This window comes from Myxine glutinosa, chromosome 5 (genome assembly GCF_964187855.1).
Source record: "Myxine glutinosa chromosome 5, kmMyxGlut1.1, whole genome shotgun sequence".
Classification (NCBI taxonomy): Eukaryota; Metazoa; Chordata; class Myxini; order Myxiniformes; family Myxinidae; genus Myxine; species Myxine glutinosa.
The window spans coordinates 141,576,636-141,603,791 of record NC_136265.1 but is presented as its reverse complement, the minus strand read 5'-3'; the positions used below and the strand labels follow the sequence as shown (position 1 = coordinate 141,603,791).

General features: G+C 42.4%; 1 protein-coding gene across 2 annotated transcripts in view; it reads right to left on the bottom strand.

Annotated features, from left to right (window-relative positions):
* LOC137426970 (guanylyl cyclase C) overlaps positions 1 to 27,156 on the bottom strand; it is a 445,743-nt gene that overhangs the window by 22,270 nt on the left and 396,317 nt on the right. The window contains exons 25-28 of one of the 2 annotated variants that reach the window (XM_078778805.1): positions 24,632 to 24,806; positions 19,579 to 19,677; positions 17,811 to 17,905; positions 2,866 to 2,942 (exon numbers count right to left, since the gene is read on the bottom strand). In XM_078778805.1, coding sequence (XP_078634931.1) covers positions 2,866 to 2,942; positions 17,811 to 17,905; positions 19,579 to 19,677; positions 24,632 to 24,806 — 446 coding nt within the window. Of the gene's footprint in view, positions 1 to 2,865; positions 2,943 to 17,810; positions 17,906 to 18,998; positions 19,206 to 19,578; positions 19,678 to 24,631; positions 24,807 to 27,156 lie in introns of those variants that run through there. The other variant, XR_013623586.1, reaches the window with a different exon arrangement.

The following is a 27,156-nucleotide window of genomic DNA, read 5'->3' as shown; positions in this document are numbered from 1 at the left end:
ATTAGATTTTGGTGAAGATCTGGATCCGCATATTAGAATTTAAGTGATTCTTCAGTGATAGGACTAAAAAGGATATATAACATGCTATTTCAAAAAGTTGTCGACGGATTATGACAAAACGAGATGGATGAGTTGGGTAGGGTGACGGGAACAAGCCCAAATAATTTGGTTCATGTCTGATCCAGATCCGGCCTATCAGTAGGATACAAAGCGTAAACTGTTGAGTCTGGTGGAGATATGCACTCTACTGAGTGTCGTTCTCGTTTCTTGTTGCTCCAATAGTCATCACAACATCCATAGTGCAATCACTTATGCTGTACTCTCCACTGAAGCTTTGGAGCCCAACCGATGCTCTTCGGAATTATCAATTTGAAAGCCCTGATGATAATCACAATCTCCAATTAGGTATTAAAGACAGCTGAGAGGTTCCGGTCCTCTTGAACATCTCGTTATCTTGCACCGTCAATGCAATTAATGTGTTCCGAGCTTCATTATGTCACACGACAGCTACAAAACCATGATAGCGTTAGCTGATATTTGCGGCTCTTAAGGTTTTGGGTGATTTTTGGTGGCTATAACTGATTGCACAGTCTTACAGCACGATGTTCAGACGACTCTGCTTGTGCTTCTGTCCAGGCAGTTAGCGAGTCTGACAAATTTATATCGGATGAATTGCAGATTCACTCACTTCTAATTTAAATAGACTAACCATGGTTATGCTACTGTCACCTACTTTAAAACAATGGAGTCTCTTTAAGACTAACAGTCTGAGATTATTTTCTCTGAAATAATAGCAAATAAAAACTAGAAAGCATCTGAAAATGCAGAGTGCGTCCGCGTTTGCTTTGTATTCTGAGTTCTTCTTCAGTACGCTAAACATGATGAAAACAGCTGAAAACTAGAACGGCGCTCTTCGACCGATATGCCTCCACGCACATAATTATATCATTATAATGCTTGTACCAAGTTTGATTTAAATCCCTTCAGCTGTTCTCAAGTATCACGTTTTTATCTGACATGACCTCTGACCTTAGATGCCAAAATCTAATCATTTCATCTTTTAATCATCATATATACTTTCACCAAGTTTGGTCAAAATCCCATCACTGGTTCACGAATTAGTGCAGTAATAATTTTTTTACCTAATGGGACCTTTGACCTCTTGACCAGATAATACAATCCATTTATCTTTACATCATTTCACATGATTGTATCAAGTATGACTTAGTTCCCTTCAGCCGTTCTTAAGTTATCACGGCAATAAAAAACTATTACAGAAACTGACCTTTGACCTCTTGATGCTGAAATCTAATCAGTTCATCTTTGCATCACAATATATACTTATACCAAGTTTGGTCAAAATCCAATCATTGGTTCACAAGTTAGCTCGGTGACAGAATTTTTTACCGAACATGACCTCTAACCTTTGACCTCGTAAACCCAAGATCGAATCAGTTCATCTTTATATCATTATACATATCTGTACCAAGTTTGACTTGGATCCCTTCATCCATCCTTATGTTAATTGCAGTAATGAAAACCTATTAGACTCTGGCCTTTAAACTTTGACCAGTTGGCCACAAAATCGAATAATTTCATCTTTGCATCATAATAATACTTGTACCAACTTTGGTAAAAATTCCATCAGTGGTTCACAAGTTATTGAGGTAACAGGATTTTTTTTTTTAACCTAACATGACATCTGACCTTTGACCCCCAAAATATAATCAGTTCATCTTTACCTCATTATGCATACCTGCACCATGTTCGACACAGATCCCTTCAGCGGTTCTAAAGTTATTGCGGTAACAAAAACCTATCACGGACAGGTTTTTTGTTCACGTTCACAAAAAATTGACATCACGGAAAAGGACAAAAAAAATTGACGATTTTCGGTGACCTTGGCCTTTTGACCTCAAAAGCAATCGGTTTTAGTGACCCAATATGCAAACCCTGCTCAAATTTAAAGTCAATCAGATGGAAATTGACGATTTTGTGACCTTGACCTTTTGACCTAAAAAAAACCGGCCTCTGGCATTTTATTGCTGAACCAATGCAGTGACCCAATATGCAAATTCTTAAATTTTCAGGTCAATTGGATGAAAATTGACAATTATATGTGGCATTGACGTTTTACCTTTTGACTAAATTATTAAATTGTCTTCTCCATATTATCATAATAAAGCTTTGTTGAAAATTTGATGACAAAACTCAAGTGGTAAAAAAGGTTATGGCTTGGACACACACACACACACACACACACACACACACACACACACACACACACACACACACACACACACACACACACACACACACACACACACACACACACACACACACACCAGAAGTGATTGCAAAACCCCGTCTCACACTGCACGGGGAACGAGCTAATCGACTACTACCACAATAAAATAATTAATTCATTAATAGAGCAATAAGGATTTTAAAATCTTTTCTGTTGTTATTGTAAATAAATTAATTTGAAAGACCGCTCCACGAGAAAATAATATCTACAATTACTACGATTTCTTTAATGAACCCCTCTCCCCCTTTCTTGTGAGGTTGGACGGGGAATGTTTTTGGCCAAAGTCTTTCACGAATCAGCCGGTCAGATCTGACTTTCATTCCATCCAAATTCTATCAAAACAGCAGCACACAATGACCTTCCTCCTTCAGAGCAATTTCATTGAATGACAACAACTTTGAAGTCCTTTCATAATCCATGATCATGGCAGATCAAAACCTAGACAGTAAGTGTAAAGTCAGATTCAGAAGCATGATAATTAAACAGAAGAAGGCACCAATTCGAGACATGGAAGTTCAGTAAGGGATAGAGCACCAGAGAGTTCATATTTTACTTACATCTTTGGAGGATCAGGGAGAGACATCTCAACACCTTCCTTTCCTACAAGCCAGAAAGTAGCAACGGATCCTCTGCCCTGATACAACGAAACAAGGACAGAACAAAATTAATGTCTTATCCAAACATGTTATGATATTTTTTTCTGATGGTATCGAAGCTTAACTCAGGCAGATTTTATCTGACGGCAAAACATGCAGCAGTTTGATTACAAGACGATGCAAGTAGTTGGAGAATGTTGGTTTTGAGACAAGCGCCCGACAGCGAACGAGCGAAAGCGAGTGAGAGGTACGTAAGTGGCTGTAAGGGTGGTTGTCTCAAAACCAACATTCTCCAACTACTGATGCATCACGTCCATTTAACTGGGGACCATCAAGGGAACTATCAGATCCTCGGGTCCATCAATTCATTCAAGACCGAGTGCAGTGCGGTGACCTTTGCCCTTTGCCAAAAACGCCATACCGCATGCACTACGATGACCTTCATAGGTATGAACCAGTTACCTTTGTAGGCGAAGAAGATCTGCATGCGGATGACCTTGTGGCCAACAGTTTAACCTTTTCCAGACACTGTGTACTTCTCATATAACAGTTTATTTGTTTTCTCTTTGGGCGTGTAGACTTTTAGTGCCGCAGAAGACATTTATTTAGCGGAAGAAGACCACAAACTATGGACTAGCACCACCTGTAGGCCAGACCAGAGGAGGCACAATCCCTCACTTCCTTTAAATCATTTGTGAGAGAGTTGGGGTTTTTTTTGCCACTTTATTATTGTACACCGCTCCTTTCCTATGCCATCCCCAGGCGCTGCATGATGTCATTGCCGGGCACCGAAGGGGGCCCGACAATGACGCGCGCTGAAAGGGAGTACTCAGTTTTCACTCTGGTTTCTTGTTTGCCTTCTTGTTTGTTTGTTTGTTTGTCCGGGCGATATCTCAGCCATTCTTTGAGCTCGGAAGCTGAAATTTCGGCACAATAGTGAGCAAGTGGTTTGGCAAAAACAGTATTTTTTTGTTTTATGATTGATCAATTAATTGATTAGTTATTTAATTATTATCGATTAAGTAAGTACCTATTTATTTATTTCTCATCTGGGCAATATCACAGGCACGTTTTGAGTTAGGAAGCTGATATTTTGACATGACAATGACCAAGTGATTTGGCTGTAAATGCTATTTTTGATTTATCGATTAATCTATTAATAATTAATTGATTAATCAATTTTTTTTTTTTTTTCGATTAATGACCTATTTCATTAATTTACAAAAAGTTACAGCTTCGGATGAAGCACTGGTCGTTTAGGTATGCTATTAGTATTAGCCAATTGATTAAGAAAATATTTCATGATCAGTATTTATTGATTTTAATTATGCAATTAATCAATTATTGTATACCTCTCCCACCCAATAGAGTCTCTATGAGCTGCACGGCGGTATTGCCGGGTGCCATAGGCACCCCGCCAATGCCACGCTGGAGGATATTTTATTATTTGGCATGGGGGCGGTGTACTTTCATTGTATCTGTATTTGTATGGACATGTTTATTCCCCTGATATTCTTGAAACGCAAACCCCACTAAAATACCATTACCTTCATTTTAATCCACAATCTCTTGGTGACAATTCCAGCATATTGACCAACATTCCAACGTATATGTAATTGTTTACTTCCACTTTTTTCTTTTTTTGTATACAAATGCTCGGCTCGTGGAGGGGCGAGAATATAGAATGGATCAGGATGTAACAGAAAACAAGACCAAAGGTAACAGCGGCATAGCTGGACTTGTTTGATACTTTAGTTGGAGGATAGTATGACCTGGGTGGAGAATCTATTTTTACATATACATATAGATATAGCATATTACATATAGCATATACATATAGTGGGTGGGGGTAATATGGACCCTGGGGGAATATGGACCCCACTGAATTTCCCATGATGCACTGCAGCAAGCCTCGTCTCCATATCACGGGATAAACAAGTATGGCCGACCAGCAAGTGAACAACTGCAGTTGATTCAAACTCTTTAATGACGGTAAGTGGCAAACTTCCAAAAGTTTTCATCTCAAATTATACAATTCATAAGCATGCAGTACTGTGTATGTACATGCAGTCACTAGCTTGTTTGATGAGTGGTGTCCCTGGCTGAGTACACGTGAGAGCTGTCCACAGCACCACTGTGTGTAGAAAACTCCATCCCAGCCCATATGTACTGGGCATGCTGACATGATCGAGAGGCATGGTGTGGGGAATATGGACCCTTTGGTCGTGTCTAATATGGACCCATGTCCATATTCCCCGCGGTCGATGTCCATATCCCCCGCGGTCGATGTCCATATTCCCACGGTCGATGTCCATATTCCCCACACAGGATGCCAGTAGAATAAGTCCACAAAACAGCATGTTCACTGTCAAAATTAGAATCAAATAAATTTTTCTGCACCGAAATATGTGACTAAGCAAAACTAGGCATGGTCCAAGTAGCCATCAAGTATCGGCTGTTTGTTAACACCCAATAAGATGTACATTTGATTCTGTATAAAATCCGACAGTGACTATGCACTGTCGGAGATTTAACTCTCCCCGAAAAAGCGAAATCATCACATCCTCTCCTTATAAAAGACGTTTGATTGTGGAACATCAAGAACAAGAGAGAAGGGCATTGAAGAAAGGGCCAACATGTGAGAAGCAGAATCCTATATCCCCAACTAATTTGAAAGCGAAAAAAAGGCAACAGACCACAAACAAAGCGCGGTCCTCCAGTTCGAAAGCAGGTTACCAAGTCTGCTAAGCAACACAGAAAAGGACCTGAAAACTGCATGAGTAATTTCTACTGCATATATTGCAATGAGTTCTTTGTTGATCCACCTGAATTTTCTTGGATCCAATGCAGTGAATGCAAGCAATGGGCCCACGAAAACGAAATTATGAGGGCTATGAGACTATGAGGGTATAGGTGCTTTCGTCTGTGACGAGTGTCGCTAAGGTTGTTGTTCACTGAAAAATCGGAAAGTAACATTTGTCCCAGGGAACATTTGTCGAATAGAAACTGGACTTACCACATTGAGGTAATATGGACCCATGGTCCATATTACCCCAATGGGGGGGGGGGGAGGGGGGGTTCCATATTCCCCACGTTGTTTGGAATATGGACACTGATGGCATATTTTTATTTGTCCCCTCAATCATATGTCTTTGATTTTATTCAACCCAAACTGCACAGGGATGTAGTCTGTCTGGTTGTCTAAATAAACCATTATTTGGAAATTTTCCTTGTCTATTTGTATAGCCTCTATCGGGACTTTGGCTTAGGGGGTCTATATTGCCCCCACCTACCCTATTATATATAGCCAACCCCTGGTAATTCTGTTTTTGCATATAGCCTACGTTTGTTGTAATGTATATATTAGTGAACCATAAAAGGTGCATTTAAAGTTTTTACATCAGTGTAGATACCGGTCTTATATTCTAGTATTAATTAAATGTCGGTCGGTGGAGTCAGCTGTTGTACGCCGTAATGACATCATCGACGTAATGCCGTAGCGTGACGGACGGACACAAAACTGCCACTACTTTAATATATAGAAGACTAGCCGAATGCACCCGACGTTGCCTGGGTTCTTTTTGAATGAATTTACTACTAGAGCCTGGTGTTGGCTTAGCGGTTAGGGTGCCGGATTGGGATCCTGGGTTCGAATCCCGGTCGATCGCTGAATTAACGCCAGGGGGGTTTACTCAGCCTGTCATCCTTCCGAGGTCGGCAAATTGAGTACCAGCTTGCTGGGATGAATGATCACGGTGTGTACCCCGATTTACAATAGGCACACGGTATCCCTGCGCATCGTAAGAGCGTGACCAAGGGTTGGCGTCAGGAAGGGCATCCGACCATAAAAACATTGCCTCAAACAGGGAACCATGATTGTCATGGGGCCTGCGAGGCTAACCCCCGCTCCAGAGGGGAAAATGGCCATAAAACGATCATTCATTCATTCATTTACTACTATAATTCAGCTTTTACTCGTGGCCGTAGAAGATGGACTACTATAATTCAGCTCAGTTTTTAATTGTGAAATGGGTCCAGCCCGGCCGAGGCTCGCCACCTCGCCTATAACCTTCCCGGGGCCCGTCCCGACATTTTTTGTTTCAGAGGTTTCCTCCTGTCTTTCACCGTTCAGGAGATTAGCGCATGCAGACAAACAAACAAACAAAAAACTTTCTTTTATATATATATAATAATATATATACAGACTTGGCATTTAATATGGAATTTTTTTTTTTCTTGACTTGGGTTTCCTTTCTGAACTCAGAATATCAATCTGGTGAGTTTCTTTTACGCTTCGGTGATTTCTTTGTTGAAAGAACCATGTCACTGATTGTCTGTCGCAGCAAGAAGTCAATAACAAGATTATATCACAGGTAGCGTGACAAAATGTACGGACAGGTACATTTGACGATTGGCTTCACAATCGGGTATATAAGGGTTGTTGTGTTCTGTATTAGTGGAAAACAACTGCTGCACATCCACAAAAGTTATTGCCGCTTCCTCTGGAGATGGTCCGTCAACTCGACAATGCTGTTTGTCATGGAGTGGTGGCTTTACGAAATTCCGGCATGAAACAGTGTGCTATTGCTCCTCAGTGTGGCATCACTCAAGGTCAGGTGTCAAAGATCCCGAAACGAAATGCTCAGAGGGGTGTCCCTCCTCCAATATCGAGGCCAGGACGTCCCCGCAGAACCACAAGGAGGGATGATCGCCAGCTGCTGCACCGGTTAGTCCGCAATGGCCGTACCAATTCAGCTAATCGGCTTAGGGCTGAGTGGCAGCAACTGACAAATGTGCCTGCATCCAGAAGGCTAGTCAACCAACGACTGGTTCAAGCAAGCTATCATGCCAGGCGTCCCCTGAGAAAGCCACGCCTGACAAGACAACACGGCCAGCGCCGATTGCAGTGGGCCAGAGAGCACCGTCAATGGCAGCCAGGACACTGGAATCACGTGATCTTCAGTGACGAGTCTTGATTTCTGGTCTATCGTCAAGATGGCCATGTCCGAGTGCGCAGACAAGTGCATGAAGCCTACAACGAAGATTGTATAGTGCCAAGAGTCCAAGCTGGAGGTGGTGGGGTGACCGTTTGGGCTGCTTTTCATGCAGGGGGCAAAACGGACCTGGTTGTTCTGAATGGAAACCTGAACCAGTTCAAGTACAGGGCCATTCTGGAAGAAACATTGTTTCCATTTGCTCGTGTAGCCTTTCGAGGAAACTTTGTCTTCCAAGATGACAATGCATGGCCTCATCGTGCTCGCATGATCCAACACTTTCTTGCTGACCATGGTGTAGAGCATATGGAGTGGCCTGCCATGTCCCCGGATATGAATCCGATAGAGAACTTGTGGGCAGAATTAACGCGTCAAATCGACAACTTGGACCAGCAGCCTCCCTCTGTGCGTGAATTGCAGCAGGCTATTGTCACTGCATGGCAAGCGATTCCTGTCCAAACCTTGCCAAATCTCGTGAACAGCATGCCTCAACATGTACGTGCTCTCCTGAATGCTCGTGGGGGTTACACGATGTACTGAACTGTAATTTTAATGTCCGTAATCCCAGTTGTAATTTAACTTTTGTTTTTGTTGAAATTTTTTTTGGCTAATGTGCAAAATAAAGAAATACTTCTGGAAAACGTACAGAAGTTTAACACAGTACTGTCCGTGAATTGAGTTCAATATCAGTTTCCATCACTTTCAAGGATGAATTTATTTGCTTCGAAATGTCAAATGTGGTTTTTGTTTCTTTTAAAGGTCACATTAACAAAATCTAGAATAATTTCAACATAATTCCAATGAACTTTTGGTTCTAAGTCAACTTGAAAAGTAAGTTCACCCCCACAAAAAAAATATTCCATATTAAATGCCAAGTCTATATAATAATATATATATATATCCCTGCGAGTCAGCCATTGTATGCTGTAATGACATCAGACGTAATCACATCACCCTGTCATGTGACCAGATCCTCAGCTCTGATTGTTATACGTTTGAGGGGACGTACATACATACATATGGACGGACAAACACTGTTATAGACGGCTTTGCCCTATGGGCTACGCTGTAAAAAGAAACAAAGAAAGAAACAGCAGAAAGAGAGGGGAAACACACCAACAGCAGGGTTGATGAATAAAATAGAGGGAGACTTGGACAAATAAGGGATGTAGGAAAGAATATGTGGTAGGGGAGGACATACAGGGTGGACAAGATGGATACAGAAACAAACTCTCAGGAAGGAAAGACTGCAAATTTTGAAAGGGATGGGCTTGGGGAGAATGAATGGGGGTTGAGAGGATCAAGGTTTTGGGTAGAGGATCTGGTGGGTAGAAAAATATATGTTTGGGGAATCGGGGTGGAAAAAGAGAGCTGTTCACCATCATCTGAGATGTTGATGAACGGCTGTCTTGGAAGACTTGGAGGGTGGAATAGGATTGAAGAGAAAGTTGGTTCTACAGGCGGCAAAGAATAGGAATGAAAGAGTGGAGGTGAGCAGTGATCCTGCATTTTGGGAGTTTCACCAGAAGGTGGTTGATGGTGGACCCCGTGCACCCTGCAGAAACCTGTGGGGGCAAAGCACGGAAGGAGTAGAGGGTGAAAGACCACAAAAGAGGCAGTAGAAAAAAAGAGTCCACTGAGATTAGAATGATCTTGAAGGCCTTGGTTTCCACAAGGATGCACTTGCTTGCTTTTCACATTCTCAATGAACGTCGTTCAACTGCAAGTGATTTGTTTTTGTAAGTAATAAGAGAGTTTATAACTCTTATACACCAAAGGGCAAAAAAAAAAAAGACTGATTCCAATATCAAAGTAGAACATATGTCAGTTAGTTGAGCATTGATTCTTTTTGCAAAGGTTGTTATTGTAAAGTTGATTAAATTTTTTTTTTTTTTTTGCAATTCGCAGCTTTGTACATGTTAGTGATAGACCAATTTGTACCATCCAGAACCGAGAGCAAATAAATTTTTGTCCCATCTTCAAGGTTTGAATGAATGGTCACGTCTTGCCGATGAGAGTGCAAGTCTGAAACAGTTGGTTTCAAGGTAAGCTTTTTCCAAATCAATGTCTATTTTTGGGTCCTGGTCACTAGGACTGTCTTGTGGAGTTCACTCTCCACTTCACTCAGTAGAGCAAATTCCTCCATGACCTCTCTTTGACCCGTCACCTCTAAATGATGTACAGTTTGTTGATTCTGTATTCAACTCTTCAAGCTGCAGATTTGGGAGTTTGTTGTTGCTCAGGTTTTCTGAAAGTGAAAGTTGTCCTCTAAGCAATATATTGAACACAGATTAGCATTGAATCCTCTGAAATCAAATGCAACACAACATTGTCTCACCACTACATGAATATTAGGAATTAGGGGAGTGGATTTGGGGGGAGAGGGGAGGAAGATGTGGTTTATAATATTTTTTTCCCTTCCTAGAAACTTAGATGCAGGAGGAGGCCCCTTAGGCCCATCAATACCTGCACAAGTATGTCAACATTTGCTTGTGTGTCCGTGCTCTATCCTTTTCAAATGGTGAACATCCAGCAAGGAAGCAGCACATCTGCATCCGGACCTGAACCAAAATCAAATTGGCTTGTTATTGTCACCTAACCACTCATCCACAATGTTTTGTCATAATCCGCCTGTAACTTTTTGAGATGTCATGCTACATATAGCTTTTGGCTGTAACTCACAATGTTTAAGAATCACTTTTAAAAAATTCTAGTATCGGGATCCGGATCTTCACCAAAAATCGAATCAGTTTGTCCATGTTGTCCATGCCACATACCCAACAAGTTTCATCTGAATCTGTCCATAACTTTTTGAGATATCCTGCTCACAGACAAACAAACAAGAAAGATGTCGTGCATCGCACGATATTTGTGAAATCTAAAGAAACAACAGTTGCCATGGAAACAGCAATTTGCTCATTTCGAAAATTTGACCTATTAAGTGTTTTACATGATTGAATGTTATTGATAGCAAAGTTGGTTGTTACATTTCTAATTGAAGCCAGATAGGTGTTTCACATGTTGCAGATGGCCTTGACCTTTCACTAATTTTGTTTGTGTATGTATACAGAGTCGAGGCTCATGTAAGAGCTAGCACATTAAACATGAAAACATGCATGAACACATACAACATACAATTAAGGGAGCGGAAGGGGGGGTGGGAGAATCACGAAGGGGGGGGGGGGGGGGGGGAGAGAGGAAAACACACAAGCACAACAACAGGAGAGAACAGGGATGTCGGTAGATCTGCGGAAGGGAGAGGGCTGGGGGGAGGGGTAGAGGGATACATGGTATAAAGCAAATGAACACTACTAGGAATTTTAGGAATGAAGTCGGAGATTGAAAGAGGTGGATATTTGGGGTGTATTAACGTGGGTAGGAAAGATCAGGATTTTGGATGAGGGAAGATAAGAGATGGTGGTGAACAGCTGTTTTGAAGACCTGGAGGTAGGAGTGGGATTGAAGAGAGTGTGGGAGTTTATTTTCACCAAATATTCCTCACATACACGACACATACTACAGATCAGCTGTGTAAATTTTCAACTTGACATGTTGAAAAATCACGAAGGTGTGGTAATAATTTCACAAAAGGCCCATTTATTTGTAAAGATAAGGTGAAATTGTTGGAATTGAAACCATTGACATGTCAAAAAGGCTAAATCGATCGTTCTGGTTTTTCGTGAATAAAGTCTGTGATACAATATGCAAATCCTGTTCACATTTCAAGTTTTGACCCTTTTGAGCTTTTGACCTCAAAAACAATATGCTTCTATGTTTTGACCAGTGAACCAATTCAGTGACCAAATATGCAATTTCTGTTCAATCTAGCAGAGTACCCACCTTCCAGGTGGCTGAGAGATTGAGCATTACTTGCTGAAAAAAGAATTGTCTGTATATTGCAAGAAGACTATAAATGTTTGTGTGGTGTGGGTCTAATGGGTCTAAGGGGTGGAAACGTCTGAAGGGTATAAGTTGTCCAAAGGATCTATAATGGTCTAAAGAACTAAAGGGTATATCCAACAGTCGATGGTATATATAGAATATAGGGGTCTCGTGGGTCTAAAGGCCTGAGGGTCAAGGGGTCTAAATATCTTCAAGAGTTGAAGGGGTCTAAAGGTTCTTAAAAGGTCTTAAGGGGTCTACATGGATATTAAGGGGTCTCAAGGGATCTAAAGTGTCTAAATGGGTCTAAGCAACCTAATGTGAGCGTATTCCGGATTTGTTTCTAGGATTTCCACTCGATCCACCAACGGCTCATATTTACTTTGTCTGACAAAGTAGAGCTGGACTGGGCTCCGTCAACCAAGAGGTTCATAGTTCATAGAGGCTCATAGCTCCGTCACTTGCCCACTAGCACTATGTCACTGGAATCGAAACAAGCGCTCGTGCGGAGTTTCATTCGTGGCAGTACAGAGAAGTGAACAAATAGCGTGCAGTGCCTCAGGCAATACTCGCTTCCGCAGTTGAAGAGGCAAACCACGTGTTTTCAAGCACATGGACACAGCTCTCCAGATAATTCCGTTATACCATTCCACCAGGCCATTCCTTGGGGGTTATACGCTGTGGTACGGCTAGAGGCTACACCTCGATGACCTCGATGCTGAAGAAACTGTTTAATCTCCCGAGACAAAAAGGCTGTACCCCTATCGGAGAGAACGAACGCAGGATATCCGAACAGTAAAAATAATTGCCGAAGACATTCAATAACCACCATTGAAGACAGCGGAAAGGCGAATGGAAAACGTGAGTACTCGTCGACAACTGTAGGAATATATCGGCGCGTTCCTGCAGCAGGCAACGGTCCTTTGAAATCCACGTTCAAATTCTCCCAAGTCCTTCCGGCATGAATCAGAGTTCCCATAGGTGGTCAATAGAAACTCGGTTTAACCTCAGTGCACACAGAGCACGTCTTACATAGATGCCGGACTTCATCTATAGAAAAAGGCAGATTCCTACTCTGCACGAAGTGGGCCATTCGGGTGACCCCTGGGTGGCAAAGCGATTCATGAATATCAAGTAACTCGCCGGTGGTCATTCCAGAACAGACCGGTCGAGATAGAGCATCAGCAGCCAGATTAGCTCGTCCTGGTCTATACACAATGTCAAAGCTAAAGTCGGCTAGTTCAACACGCTAGCAAGCGATCTTCTCATTTTAAATATTCTGCAGGTGCTGTCACACCTGCTGATCACACCTTACTGTCACACCTTACTGCTGATCCGTAATCAGCTGAAAATGCTTACCTAGAAGGAAATGGCACCACCATCAGACCACTTCTACAATTGCATAAGCTTCCTTTTCGATGGCAGAATATCGCTTCTCACTTTCAGACAAGGTCCTAGAAAAGAACGCGACCGGCCTTCTAGCTTGATTGAGCATCGCGGCGATAGCGCTGTCCGAGGCATCTGTCTCCACCATGATAAGTGGCATAACAGGGTATAAAAGGGCTTTGTGTGTGTATCTTTGGGGAAGCAGTAATTGTTCCTGGACAATTATCAATTTGTAGTTTAACCGCTCGCCCCCACCCTTCTCCCGCTCCCTCTCTCCCCGTCACTCCCCACTTTCATTCCGTTTTAATGAGGCACTGAAATGAAACTCGATTATTCTCACTGAACAACTCAACCTGACATTTGTGACTTCGTAAAATCAGATTCTCACTTTTTTCAGTCACCTTCGTAGCTCCATTAAAAGGCCCCAAAGGAAAACAAACAAAGGAGGAAAACAAATGTGAATCAATTTGTGAACGGAGCCCAATAAACTAAAGCGCCTATCACAATCACAGCTATGCCTGTACCTCTCACGCCCGAGCAAGGTAAGGGTATTCCAACATGGCAGCTGCTTGCCCCACGAGCATGTGCTGCAGATGCACTCCAGTTATATATACAGCTCAGTGGATATGGGTTAATAAGTGGAAGTAAGACCTTTGCACTGTTGGTTGAAATTGCCTAGCTTAGCCGCCTCTGATGTCACCCACCTTCAAGTACACATGAAGTGTTTGATGAAATGACTTGCAAAGTCATCGGTGCACTCTATTGCCAGTAAAAAAGAAAGAAAAAAAGATCCTGCTCATTGCACTGCCACGCCATGTACCATCATGGCACCTAAGAACAGATCAAACCTTAGGCTTGGTTGGAGGCTCGGAATGGGTTATTTGCTTAGTGTGTGAAAAATATATACATGAAAATGTAACTAGAACCACTCTCCGTATATTCCCAAACATACACAGTATGAAGGGGAACTGTTTCCGATTGCTATATAAGTTTGATGCCTCATGAATATTCATGACCAATCCATCCTTGGAGTTCCTGAACGAATTTAGATACTACAATTTAATAATTCCTACATTAAACAGGTTTTGTTTCGGAGTGGATTACAAAAGGATTGTGAGTAAGTGGTGTCACTTTATTCAAAAGTGCTGTCAGCCGAACCCCACGCCTTTATGGCTGCGCACTCACAGCATCTAGGTGGAGAGTATGCACCCTGGTCCCTTTATTTCTGGACCCCCTCCCCCTCTTTCAAAAAATCCAGGATCCATCCCTCAAGTACATGATACTTGTATACACTTGCTCCGTTATATATAGATTTGTCAGGCGTCATAGTGGGTGAGTGGCAGTAAAAAAAAATAAATAAAAATAAAATTGCCGTATATACCGGTGTATAAGACGCACTTTTTTATCGGAAAAAAGTCAAACGTTGGGGGTGTGTACTACACACGGGGATAGAAAAAAAACTCGGCTTCAAAACAAGTCAATTTTCCAATACATTTACGAAAAAAAGTATTTTACGAAAAGCGATCTCGGTTGCACGTTTTCCCCGTTGTGTCTGCACAACTGCGCCGACATGCAGGGCCGCCATTGCTGTGGGGTAGGCAGGATGGCGGCCTTTCTCAACGACGGAGTATGCTGGTCCTGGATGCGTTTCGCTGTCACAAGACAGAAGAAACCAAAGAGCTACTCCGGCGTTCCAACACGGACCTCATCATCCCGGGCGGGATGACTTCCCTACTCCAACCCCTCGACGTGGCCATCAATAAGTCCGTCTAAGAAGGTATGCGGCGATGCTGGGTGAATTGGATGTTGGAGGAGGACAAGAGTTACACAAAGAGCGGGCGAATGAGGAAGGTGGACCTCCCGACGATCTGTGGCTGGGGCTGGATTGTAAAGGTGTGGGAGGAGATGCCACCAGCGATCATAAAGCAGGCCATTCTCAAGTGCTGTATTTCTAACAGCATGGACGGTACTGAAGATGATATCATCTGGTGGGGTCTAAAGGGTCAAGGTGTCTAATCAGTCTAAAGTGTGTAAAGGTCAACAGGGTCTAATGGGGTATAAAAGGTCCAAAGGGTCTAAAAGCTCTAAAATGCTCTTAAGGGGTCTAAAAGGTTTTAGGGGTCAGAAAGGTACAATGGCTCTAAAGGTATAAGTGCTAAAAATGTATGTTCCAATCGTCCGTAATCAAACAACAACAACAACAACAACAGGCATTTTAAGGCCATTTTCCCTGCAAGAGCGGGGGTTAGCCTTGCGGTCCCCACGACAATCTTCTCCATTTTGCCCTATTTTCTGCATCTCCCCTTGTTAACCGCCTTGCCCGCATTTCTTCTTCCACCATCTTTAGCCGTCTTTCTCGGTCTTCCCCGTCCTCTACTTCCTTCTGCATTCATTTCCATCACTCTTCTCAACCAGTCACTTTCATCCTTCCTCAACACATGACAAAACCATCTCAACCTGTTTCTCTTCACAGCATCAATCACAGGCTCTATTCCCATCATCTTTTGCAATTCATCATTTGTCTTCCTCTCTCTCAACGATACTCCACACATCCACCGAACCATTCGCATTTCCACCCTTTCCAGCCTTCGTTGCTGCTCTACGTTCATTACCCATGTCTCGCTCCCATAAATCATAACACTTCTCACACATGCAGCATCCACCTTTCCCTTGAGCTTCAACGACACGCCCCTCATCGTCAGCACGCTACTCAGTTCCCGAAACTTCTTCCATGCACATCTCACTCTAGCAACCGTTGCCGAGTCTGATCCACCTTCTCCATTCAGCATGTCTCCGAGGTAACAAAATGTTTTCACACCTTCCAGCTTCACGCCATCTCCAAGATCCAACTCAACATTTCCTCCATTTGCAGCTCCCTCTGTGCACACCTTACACTTGAATGTAGCTGCCACACTGGTTAATGACCCTCTCAAACCACTACATTTTTGATGAACCCACTCAGCGCACATTGTACATTGAATGGAATTCACTCCGACACCCTTTCTGCACACAGCACACAGCCACTTCCCAGTTCTTTCCATCTCACCACATGCTTTACCACTTGCCATCACCTTCGTCTTTCCGATATTCACCTTCAGACCTTTTGTCTCCATACATTCCTTCCACTTGTTCATCTTTTCCTTCAGTCCATCCATACTTTCTGCAATCAACACCAGATCATCTGCATAAAACAACTCCCACGGTAAACCCTCCTTTACGTTCTGAGCCAGCACCTCCATCACAGCTACAAATAGTAGTGGACTTGGTACCGACCCCTGATGCACTCCCACCTTCACCTCAAACTCACCACTGTTCCCGTCCTTCGTCCTTGCAGCTGTGCGCGCTCTTTTGTACATTGCCATCACTACTCTGAGCAACCATTCCTCCACTCCTAACTTCCTCAATGCCCATGTCACTACTTCACGTGGAACCCTATCGAAAGCTTTCTCCAGATCAACAAACCCAAGAAACAACTTCTTCCTCTTCTCCATGTACTTCTCCTGCAAATGCCTCACAATAAAAAGCGCATCTGTCGTTCCTCTTCCTGGCATAAATCCAAACTGCATTTCGTCAATCTTCACTTTCTTCCTTATCCTCCTCTCCAACACCTTTTCCAATACCTTCATACCATGCTCCAATAACTTTATCGCTCGATACGAGCCACAGTCCAGAGGGTCACCTTTCCCCTTGTATAGAGGGACGAGGGTACTCAGTTCCCAATCCACTGGAATGTGGCCTTCTTTCACCACCAGATTGCAGATCTCTGTCATTCCCTTCACACCCCAACTTTCCGATGCCTTCAACATATCTCCCACAACTCCCGTCGGCCCTCCCGCTTTTCTACTCTTAATAATAAATAATCCGTGATCAATAAACATAAATTCAATAAACAATTCGTAACAAACAAACATCCGTAATCAATAAGCATAATTAATAGACATAGTCAAGGTCCTATAATAAGTAATTAACAGACGTCTCACTGTCCAACCCACATTGAAACAGTACGTAATGAATAGACATACACACATGGCTCAACAAGGCTTCACCTAGATGAGGATTCATCATGCACCCATGTTTTTCAATTTTATACACAGTATATAAAGGTATTAAGTCAATCGGATGAAAATTTTCAACTTATGTGACATTTGACCTTTTGACCTATTGACCTCAAACACAATAGGCTCCTTGCTTGTGATTAACCCTACCAGGTGATTTACGTTTCATGAAAATCGGAGTAAAAATGCGACCTTTAGGCGATTGACATACAGACAAAAAACAGACAGAATAACAGACGAGACCAACAAATAAATCTACATGGGAATCTTCGATTTTGCAAATGACAGATAGACAAACAAGGGTGAAAACATAACTTCCGACCACCTTCGGTTGCGGAGGTGATAATTAAAGTGGGAAAAACACCTGTGCATTAACCCATGAAAAAGAAATGGCCCAACAAACAAGTCATAGATTGGAAATATCAATTAGCCTAAACACCAATGGATGTCGGCGATTCCTGCCATATTCAGTATAAGAGAAAATGTTGCAAATATGCAAAAAGACAAAATGTGTAAAAATCTCAAAACAAACAAAGAAATGCCATTTGGGGGTCTGCACGTGTCACTATTATACCAGCCCAAAGCAGACCTTCAGTTCTATCAATCCTCTTTCTTCAAAGATGTGTCCGGATTGCAAAGATTTCAGCAACTTCACTGTAGATTCACTCACGTGGATTCTGCATGCTTTTTGGGTAAAGGTCAAAGACATAAATAAAATAACGTCAAAAACATACACAAACTTGGATCATTACGTACATTTTAAACTATGACACGCGCTTCACCGACAATGCTCTTTGTCTCACACTATAGTGATTAGTCTTGTTTTACTTGGGTGATATAACTGGTGCTTTGGATTGAATATATTTTTAATGAATATTGTTATTATTATCAATGATGATAAAAATCCATGAAATCCATGAAATCCATGAAATCCATGAAAAAATTCATCAAAAAAAATAAATAGCATATCCTACAGCCTTCAGTGCAGCACATGTAGATGGTATTGGGAGGGAAAGGTATACAATAATTGATTAATTGATCAATTGCATAAATAAAATAAATAATAATAAAGGTAAAAAAATTAATTTCTTAATCAATTGGCTAATAGCATACCTAAACCACCACTGCTTCATCCAAATCTGTAACTTCTTGAAAATAAATAAAATAAGTAATTAATTGAAAAATTAAATAATTTTTCGATTAATTTATCAATCAATAAATCCAAAATACTCTTTACAGCCAAATCACTTGGTTACCGTCATGTCCAAATATCAGATCCTAACTCAAAAGGTGCCTGAGATATTGCCCAGATTAGAAAGAAAATAAATAAGTACTTAATAAATAGATAATAATTGAGTAACTAATCAATTAATTGATTGAATGAATGATCGTTTTGAGGCCATTTTTCCCCGCTAAAGCGGGGGTTAGCCAATCAATTAATTGATTAATCCCAAAATAAGAAAGAGTGTTTTTTCCAAAGCACTTGCTCACTATTGTGCTGAAATTTCAGTTTCCTAGCTCAAAGGATGGCTGAGATATTGCCCGGAAAAACAAACAAACAAGAAAACAAGAAGACGTCATGCAGAGCACGATACTTGCAAAATCTGCTCCACCCCCAAAAAGGTTTCCATTGATCCAGCAAATTGTCCATTTCGTCAAGATTAAAATTGACGATCTTGATCAAAGCTCGGGTCAATAGGATGAAAAGTGACGATTTTTCAGATGAAAAATTGATGATTTTAGAAGTTTGACCTAGAGTTGACCTTTGACATTTTACCTCAAGAATAGTTGTTTTCCCAATTCAGTGAGGCAATATGCAAATGCTGTGCAATTTTCAAGTCAATCGGATGAAAAATGGCGATTTTAGAAACGTGACCTCCAGATGACCTTTGACCTCAAAATCAAAAGGCTTCTCAATTGTGACGGCCTCTACAACTTGGTGAAGTTTCATGACGATCGGTTTCGAATTGTGACCTGTAGGCGACTGACATACAGACAAAAGAGCAATCAGACAGAATAACAAACACAACCGACCAATATACTTGAAAAATCTTCGATTTTGCAAGTAACAAGAAACCGGAGTGAAAACTGAATACTCCCTTTCAGCACGCGTCATCACCGACCCCACTTCGGTGCCGGTGATGACGTCATGCAACGCCTGGAGATGGAATAGGAAAGGAGCGGTGTACAATTGTTGCAATAAGGCTGTCAAACTAAGTCAAAAATAAATAATAAAAATATATAAAGTACGACCTTGCATTGTTCAAAAAACCCAAAACAAAAATGGTCAAAAAACATCAAAATCAAAAGACTTGTGAGCATCATATAGATCAAGGCTGACAGGTGGCTGGCCTTACGTAGACACGTGGATTCAATTCGCGAAGCCATGTTCACTGTGTCGCCAAACAGGCAGTAGCGCGGCATTTTGTTTCCCAACACGCCGGCTGCGCATGGTCCTGGCGGGGAGGACAGGGATGCAGGAACGGCAAGCATCATGGCAGTCACAATTGTCTGATGTTTCAAAATGAAAACTAAACTTGAAGCAGAACCTCCCAACCAAGTATCTTTTAGTTTTCTCTCCATCATGAGTCACGATCTGGATCATCTATTTGTTACTTTTGCGCATGTCGGAGAGGGATGGAAGGTTAAATTGAGAGAATTGAAATGAGAAAGGGAAGTAAAGGATGGAAGGAGAAAGGAAGGATGGTTTGGGGAAAAGTGGGTGAGAGGAGATGGGGGGAGGGAAGGTTGTAGAAATTTACACCTTATTTGCATAAGAAATAGAAGGCCCATAACAGTTCATTTTGTTTCAAATCGAATGTGAACTTCCTTGGTTCCGAACAGCAGATTTTGTTCAAAGTGGTTCAAAGCCAAGAGCACAAATACGTGTATTGTGAGATTCCAAGGAGTCGTTTAGGTTCTTCAATCCCAGGCAGATCCCACTCAGCAATGCCAGTTGGGCACATACAGGAGACATGTAAGGTGAAAGCCACCAATCATTGAAATGGACCCAGAAGGCTTTGCACAACGGGCTGGTTTCACTTGACAGCTCGGAAAGCCTGAAGGGTTGTAGTTTTATAGCCGCCGTTCAATATTATAATGCAGTACACGTGGAAGGTGTGGGAGCAGGGAGGGTGTGGGATGTGGGGGCAGAGAGGGTGTGTGACAGTGAAGCTTCCCCTTGAGTGAGTGAAACAGATGTGATGAAGTGTTGAGTCACTATACTCATCTGCACAAAGACCGTTTCATGCTTTCATGCTCATATGTCAATCACAAAGTAAGGTTTTGAATCAAATGGAAGAAGGCTCCATCAAAAACAAAAATATCAATACTGAAATAATCTTCTCTTCATCTCCAGCACCCGACAAGCCATCACAAAGCCAGGCACCTAATAAAGGGTTAGACAGAATCTAACCAATTCAGGGTGAACTCCGACAAGGTCTTCATCCGCAGATTGATGGAGTACTGCTCTTTTCTCTGGGATGGCTCCCCTGCCTAATACCTTGCTCAGCTTGACGGCATGGAAACCAAGGTCTTCAAGATCATTCTAATCTCCAAAGCTGAAGCTGAGTCTATGGGCCTATCATTTCACCATCGCCGACACGTAGGTAGGCTCTGTCTTCTACCGCCTCCTTTCTGGTCTTGCACCCTCTGCTATTTCCATGCTTTGTTGACCACACCACCCCCACAGGTTACTGCAGGACAGACATGGTCCACCATCAACCTCTTCTGGTGAAACTCTCAAAATACAAGATCACTGCTCACCTCCACCGATTCGTTCATCAATATGTTCCTGCTTGTGGAACCAACTTCCACACTCTCTTCAATCTCATTCCTCTCATTCTTCAAGACAGCTGTTCACCACAATCTCAGATCATCCCAAATCCAAAACCATGATCTCTTCTACCCTCATTAAGCCCCACCCCACCTCAAGTCCTCCTGCTTCCAAATTTCCAGTTTTTCCTTGCTGAGAGTTTCCTTCTGAATCCACCCTGATCAACCCATGCATCCTTTCATGCTCCTCATTCCTCCCCACATCCATTGTTTGTCCAGGTCTCCCTCTATTTTCTCTTTCAGCTCCGCTGTTTGTTTCCACCTCCTCTCTACTGTTCCTTTTGTTCTGCTGCATCCTGACCCATTCAGTCTTCTAGCTTTTCCATGAGCCTGGACTCTGTATATAAAAATGAGGATGAAACGAACCCAAATATCCAACCAAACTCAAGTGATATGGACTCGGAGATATTGAGAGTGATTTTGTCCCAATGGCCGTAATTATGCCAACTTGACATGACAAAGGTTCAGGAATGATCACCAACCTGTACCAGTATATGAGAAGTCCCTAAAGTGAGGGATTTGGAATTTATTTGGGGAGAGGAGACAAGGGTGATGAAAAAACAAAAGTGAGAGAACTCGTTTCCCTTGATATGCAAACCATCTGCCATGTGAGTACAAGCAAGCCTTGCGAGTTAAAGTGATGCAGCTCAGCAAGTGTTCATATACACTCTAAGTCTGCCATAGGCTTTGGCATAGAGACAAGAGGCTGTGAGGCCTAATCCATGTTTATACTCAGCATTCAGGGATTCAGGCAGCTTAGAGATTCTCTGTTGCTGGCAATTCTTGTGATTTGTTCTGAAAGTCAATTCAATCTTTCACTCAATATCCTTTTCACCTTATCCTTGCTCTGCCACTTTCACAATCCATTTCCCCATCTTTATCATCCTTTCCATTTTTTCCCCTCCCATCTTTATCCCTGCTTTCTCAGTACCTGTCCTTCTCAAGTTAGATGAAATTACTTTTTCTAGCAGAAACACCCGTGTTACACACAGGAAGAGGCTGCAGTGAAGCTATCAGCTGTAAACTAAAGAGAATCAGTAGTACTATGCGTTTGGAATAACCATAATAAACATTATATTTTAAATAATTAATAATTAAAATATAATTATAATTAAAATAAATATAATTAAAATAATAATTAAAAAATAATTAAAATAAATAGAAATAATTAAAACAAGTCAGGAGACGACGATGGTTCACGAGCGAGCGGTATTCAATGACAAAGGACGGACTATAACCGAAACAGGCCCAGACAGGCCAGGCCCGGAAATGTCAAAACGAAGGTTACTGACCTTGAAATGAGATAGAAAATAATGCATAATCAGTTATGAGGTTAGTTAGCTACACAATACCGAAAATTCGGTTTGATTCCGACAACTTTGAAACTTTGACCTTTGTGACCTTCAACGGTCAAAGGTCAAAGGTCGAAGATTCTGAAATTTGTTGGAAAACTTGTATTTCATGACGTATGTGATAATATAAGATCATGTACGACATTTCACCCGATCAAGAAGCGAACAATGTAATAAAACAATCAAAAATCGACTCTTCTAAATTTCATGACCTTGACCTTGGGGCGACAATGAAAAATCGAGCTCCGTGGGGCTAGACACATGACATTGTGTCCGCAGTCAGATTCCACCAACTCCCTCGGAGAAGAGGTAGCTTGAACTCGATTACCCCCTAAAAATACATCTTTTTCGGGCGTCGCTCCGCCCACAATGGGCGCAATATACCCACTCTAGGCAGGACACAACTCGATCATGATATCAACCTCCCACCAAAGTTTCATTAAGATCGGCTGATATCATCGGGTAGTTATGCTGCGGACAGACAGAGACAGACAGACAGACACACAGACACACACCCATGACGAATATAGTGGTCACTCTGTTTGATAACTCGTGAACCAATAATTTAAATAAGCATTATAAATAAACATCTAAGACCCGTGGTACATACAGTAAAAAGGTAACGAAGAGAATTTGCGTCCCTACCCCCAGCCCTTTTCCCACTGACTACTCAGGCATTTCAAACATTTTTTTTTTTAGCTTTAATTAGCATAAATGCCAATGCAACACATGGTAAATACCAAGGTGAAAAGCTATCATGACACTGAGATAGAAATTAACACTGCTTTGTAAATGGCGAGAACTTGTAATACCCACTCCCACCTGGAGGGGCGCTACAGAACACACATTTGCAAAGAGAATTTCTTTCCTTCCCCCTCCCGCCCACCCGCCCTGCGCCCAGGACCCCTGGCAAAGATTTAAAAAAACATCTCTATACGCAAATTGGGTTCATGCTGATCCTATGTAGCAAGTCTGGATGTAATCGGCCCAGAACTGTAGGAGGAGGAGCGCGACAAACACACACACCGGTCCGTGAATTACAGTAAGTATTCTAATCAAATTTGATAACATTTATGAAATAGCCCCAAGTGGGCTGACAGTCATCTCTTGAGATTGCTCCCCCATGGGAGCCCCCTTATCCCCCCGGGAGGCCCCTTGATCCCCTGGGAGGCCCCCTGATATGAAATCGAAACATCTAAGACTGGGCGATTCTGCAAACCATTGAGTAGGACTGTATCGGGTTTCAGAGCAAATTGGTTGGTTAAAAAAAGGATCCAAGTTTGGGGGGTTCACTCACCCCCCCCTCCCCCCTGGGAGCCTGCATGATCCGAAATATAAAAATAGCAATATGTTGATAAATTATGGATGAGTCGGGATCCGAGGTTTCAGGGCATAACCATTCCTTGCCCCCGCCATGGGAGCCCCCATGATCCGAAGTCGAAAAATCGAAGCACGAGTGATTGTGAGGGCTACTTTATTGTATTAATGTGTCAAGTTTCAGAACAATCATCCGGGAGATAAGGGAGAAGTAGCAAAAATAGCAAAAAGTTGTCGGACGGATGGATGGACGGACGGACGATCGGACAGACAGACATCCGGACATCACGACCCATTTTACAAGTTAATCTCTTCGAGGATCGAGATGAGATGACCTAAGAATTATTCAAATACTTGTTCTGTAACCTGTTACCCTTCCCAAATCCAGCCTTCATGCTCACCTCCACTCCGTTGTCCCCCTTTTCTCTCGTCTATGGCACCACCTCCCAAAGTCTGTTCCATCGTGTTCTTCTCTCCAGCCCCGCCACAATCTCGAACGATCTCTAACGCCCACTCCGCCCCACCCCCTCTCCCAACCTCATGTTCTAATTATTGTCTTACTGACTTTCCCTTCTCGTCGTGACCCCTTTTCCCTGTAGACGTGTGATGTGTGTACAACACTTCTTTTTCTGCTTGTCTGGATCCTTTGAATGCAACCATTTCGTGTTTCTTCCTTGTCTATCCATTTTCATCTGCTCCACTGTTGATGTGTCGACATGTCACCCACTCTTCAATGAGCCTCAGCTTTTGTGTATGAAACAACAACAAACCTGAAGACATCATTATAATTTATGTAGATAGTAAAATTTGGGTTGTTGTTGGACATGAATAGTTATGAAGGTGCTGACATTTTAACAGTTATGAAATCCCTGTTGTTCATGATCATGCACCTCCCCTCTGGACAAACCTGAATGCACCCCAATGCGAACCCACAACGGGAGCCCAGGAAGGTGTGGTATGGAGAATGAGCCAACAGATTTGAGGAGTTCTAATGCCATGTCAGCCACTTGTGTCGCATGTGCTTGGCCATTCCGTTGGGGTAGGCCTGAAACCACCATATAGGCATCTCTGATGGTCTCAACCTATTGGAGCATGGAAGTAAAGTGTATTAGTGTTGCACTTTAAATAACACAAGTAATGACATAACCTTAAAATCAAGCAGCCTTATGGTTGACGGATTCTATTCCAGTCCAGAATGAAACAAAAATTCCATAAACAAGGTAAAAATGGCTCTTCCGACACTGAATACGACGTGCTTAATTTATCTCACCTGACCGCACTCCCACCTCCGAGCTGGTGCTCAGTTGGGGAGAGACCATGCATTTCTGTCGGAGACGACATCGGGTGCTCACAAGTTGTGCAGAATTTTGCTGTTATGAGACTCGGTCTGTGCCTCGCTGCCTCACCGAGTTCGGGGGTTCAAATTCTACTTAATGAAACCATCACAAGTATACAATTTTGTGGTATGCCATCCTGATGTGCCCAAATAAGGGTGAAACCAGTTGGGGGCTCTGCATTCATTTACTTGTGACCATTTAATTTCAATCTTTAAACACCTGAGTAATCCCATTGTAGGTGATGATTATGCCATCCTAGATTGTAGTTGATGCAGGGGCTTGCATATGCACATGATGCCAGCGTTGTGTCAAATTCAGGGTCATAAGAGCAGCTTTTGCGACATATATATACTCGTATATATACATACAGGGTGGTCCAGAAAGCCTGGGCACATTTTGAAGAACGATACCTGCAACAAACAACTAAGTTTATTCTTATTCTTTGGTGCAAAACAAAACATGATTACTCATTAAACAGTCTAATATACATCTAATCAGTCTAATATACACGAAACAGATAAGTTAAAATATACAAACTGCTTTCCTTCATTGTCGATGCACAGCTGTAATTGTGACGAAAGACTCTGACACACAGTTCTGCATGTTTCAGTCGTTAAGGCAGCAGTCTCATTACGGATGAATTGTTTCAAGTCTCTAAGTGTCGTAGGATTCCTCGCATACACTTTGTGTTTGAAGAAACCCCAAAGGAAGAAATCACAGGGTGTTGTTAAATCACAAGACTCATGTTGATAATGGTGTGACACAACGCTGGTGGCCATTCAACCGGACCACGAGGGCCAATCCATTTGTCTGTAAAGTTCAAATCAAGGGCCTAGCGTACACTGGCAGCATAATGAGCAGGCGCACCATCATGCATGAACCACATTTTGGCCATCATTGAGTGGGAATTCATGCTGCTACAACATTCGAAGGTAATTTGCAGCATTCACATTTTCTTCATAAAATATTGGTCCAACAATGCCTCCAGAAGAAATGGCTGCCCAGACGGACACACAAGCTTGATATTGGACGTTGTGCTCAACAGTAAATCGTGGGTTGTCTACTGCCCATATCACGCTGTTATGACGATCCACAGAACCAGATAAAGTAAACTTGGATTCATCTGACCACAAGATCCTGTTCTGTGAATCATTGTCCATATCCATTAACCCAAGAAATGGCTCACATGCCTCAACGAGCCTGTCAAAATCATCCTCAGATAGTTGGTGAATTAATCTGGGTGTCTAAGATATGGTTTCACATAAAGGTCTTTTAGTGTTCTTTGAATTGATGATCAGCTTATGTTGGTTACGTTTGATAAACGAAGAGTTGATAATGGTGTGTTACTGTTGAGTTGTTGTTGAATGACCGCTCTGCTTTCCTCAGTTAGACAAGTACGAGGCCTACCTGGTGACTGTTTTGGAAGAATGCTGCCGGTTTCATCAAGATGCTTGTTTATTCTGCCGATGGTTCTTCTGTCAATTGCGTCGGCACCACTTTCTTTGACAAGTTGGCTCTGAACCGCAGCCGAATTTCCAGATACATAATACAAGCGTACAGCACGAATTTTATGTCTCACAATATCCTCCGTCATATTAGGGCATCTAATTCACAATGAACTGAACGAATGCAAAGACAAACGCGTGCAGCACAGTGAGCGAAGCTCACCCCGATCCATATCACGTGATGCACCTCACCCTGTTGCGTATCACGTGATGCCTGTGCATGTTGAAGTGGTCACATCCATTTACGAGTAATCATGTTTTGTTTTGCACCAAAGTAAAATAATAAACTTCGTTGTTTGTTGCAGGCAGTTGCTGGAGAAGTACATGGAGAAGAGGCAGAAGTTGTTTCTTGGGTTTGTTGATCTGGAGAAAGCATTCGATAGGGTTCCACATGAAGGAGTGACATGGGCATTGAGGAAGTTAGGAGTGGGGGAATGGTTGATCAGAGTAGTGATGGCAATGTACAAAAGAGCGCGCACAGCTGTAAGGACAAAGGACGGGAACAGTGGTGAGTTTGAGGTGAAGGTGGGATTGCATCAGGGGTCGGTACTAAGTCCACTACTATTTGTAGCTGTGATGGAGGTGCTGGC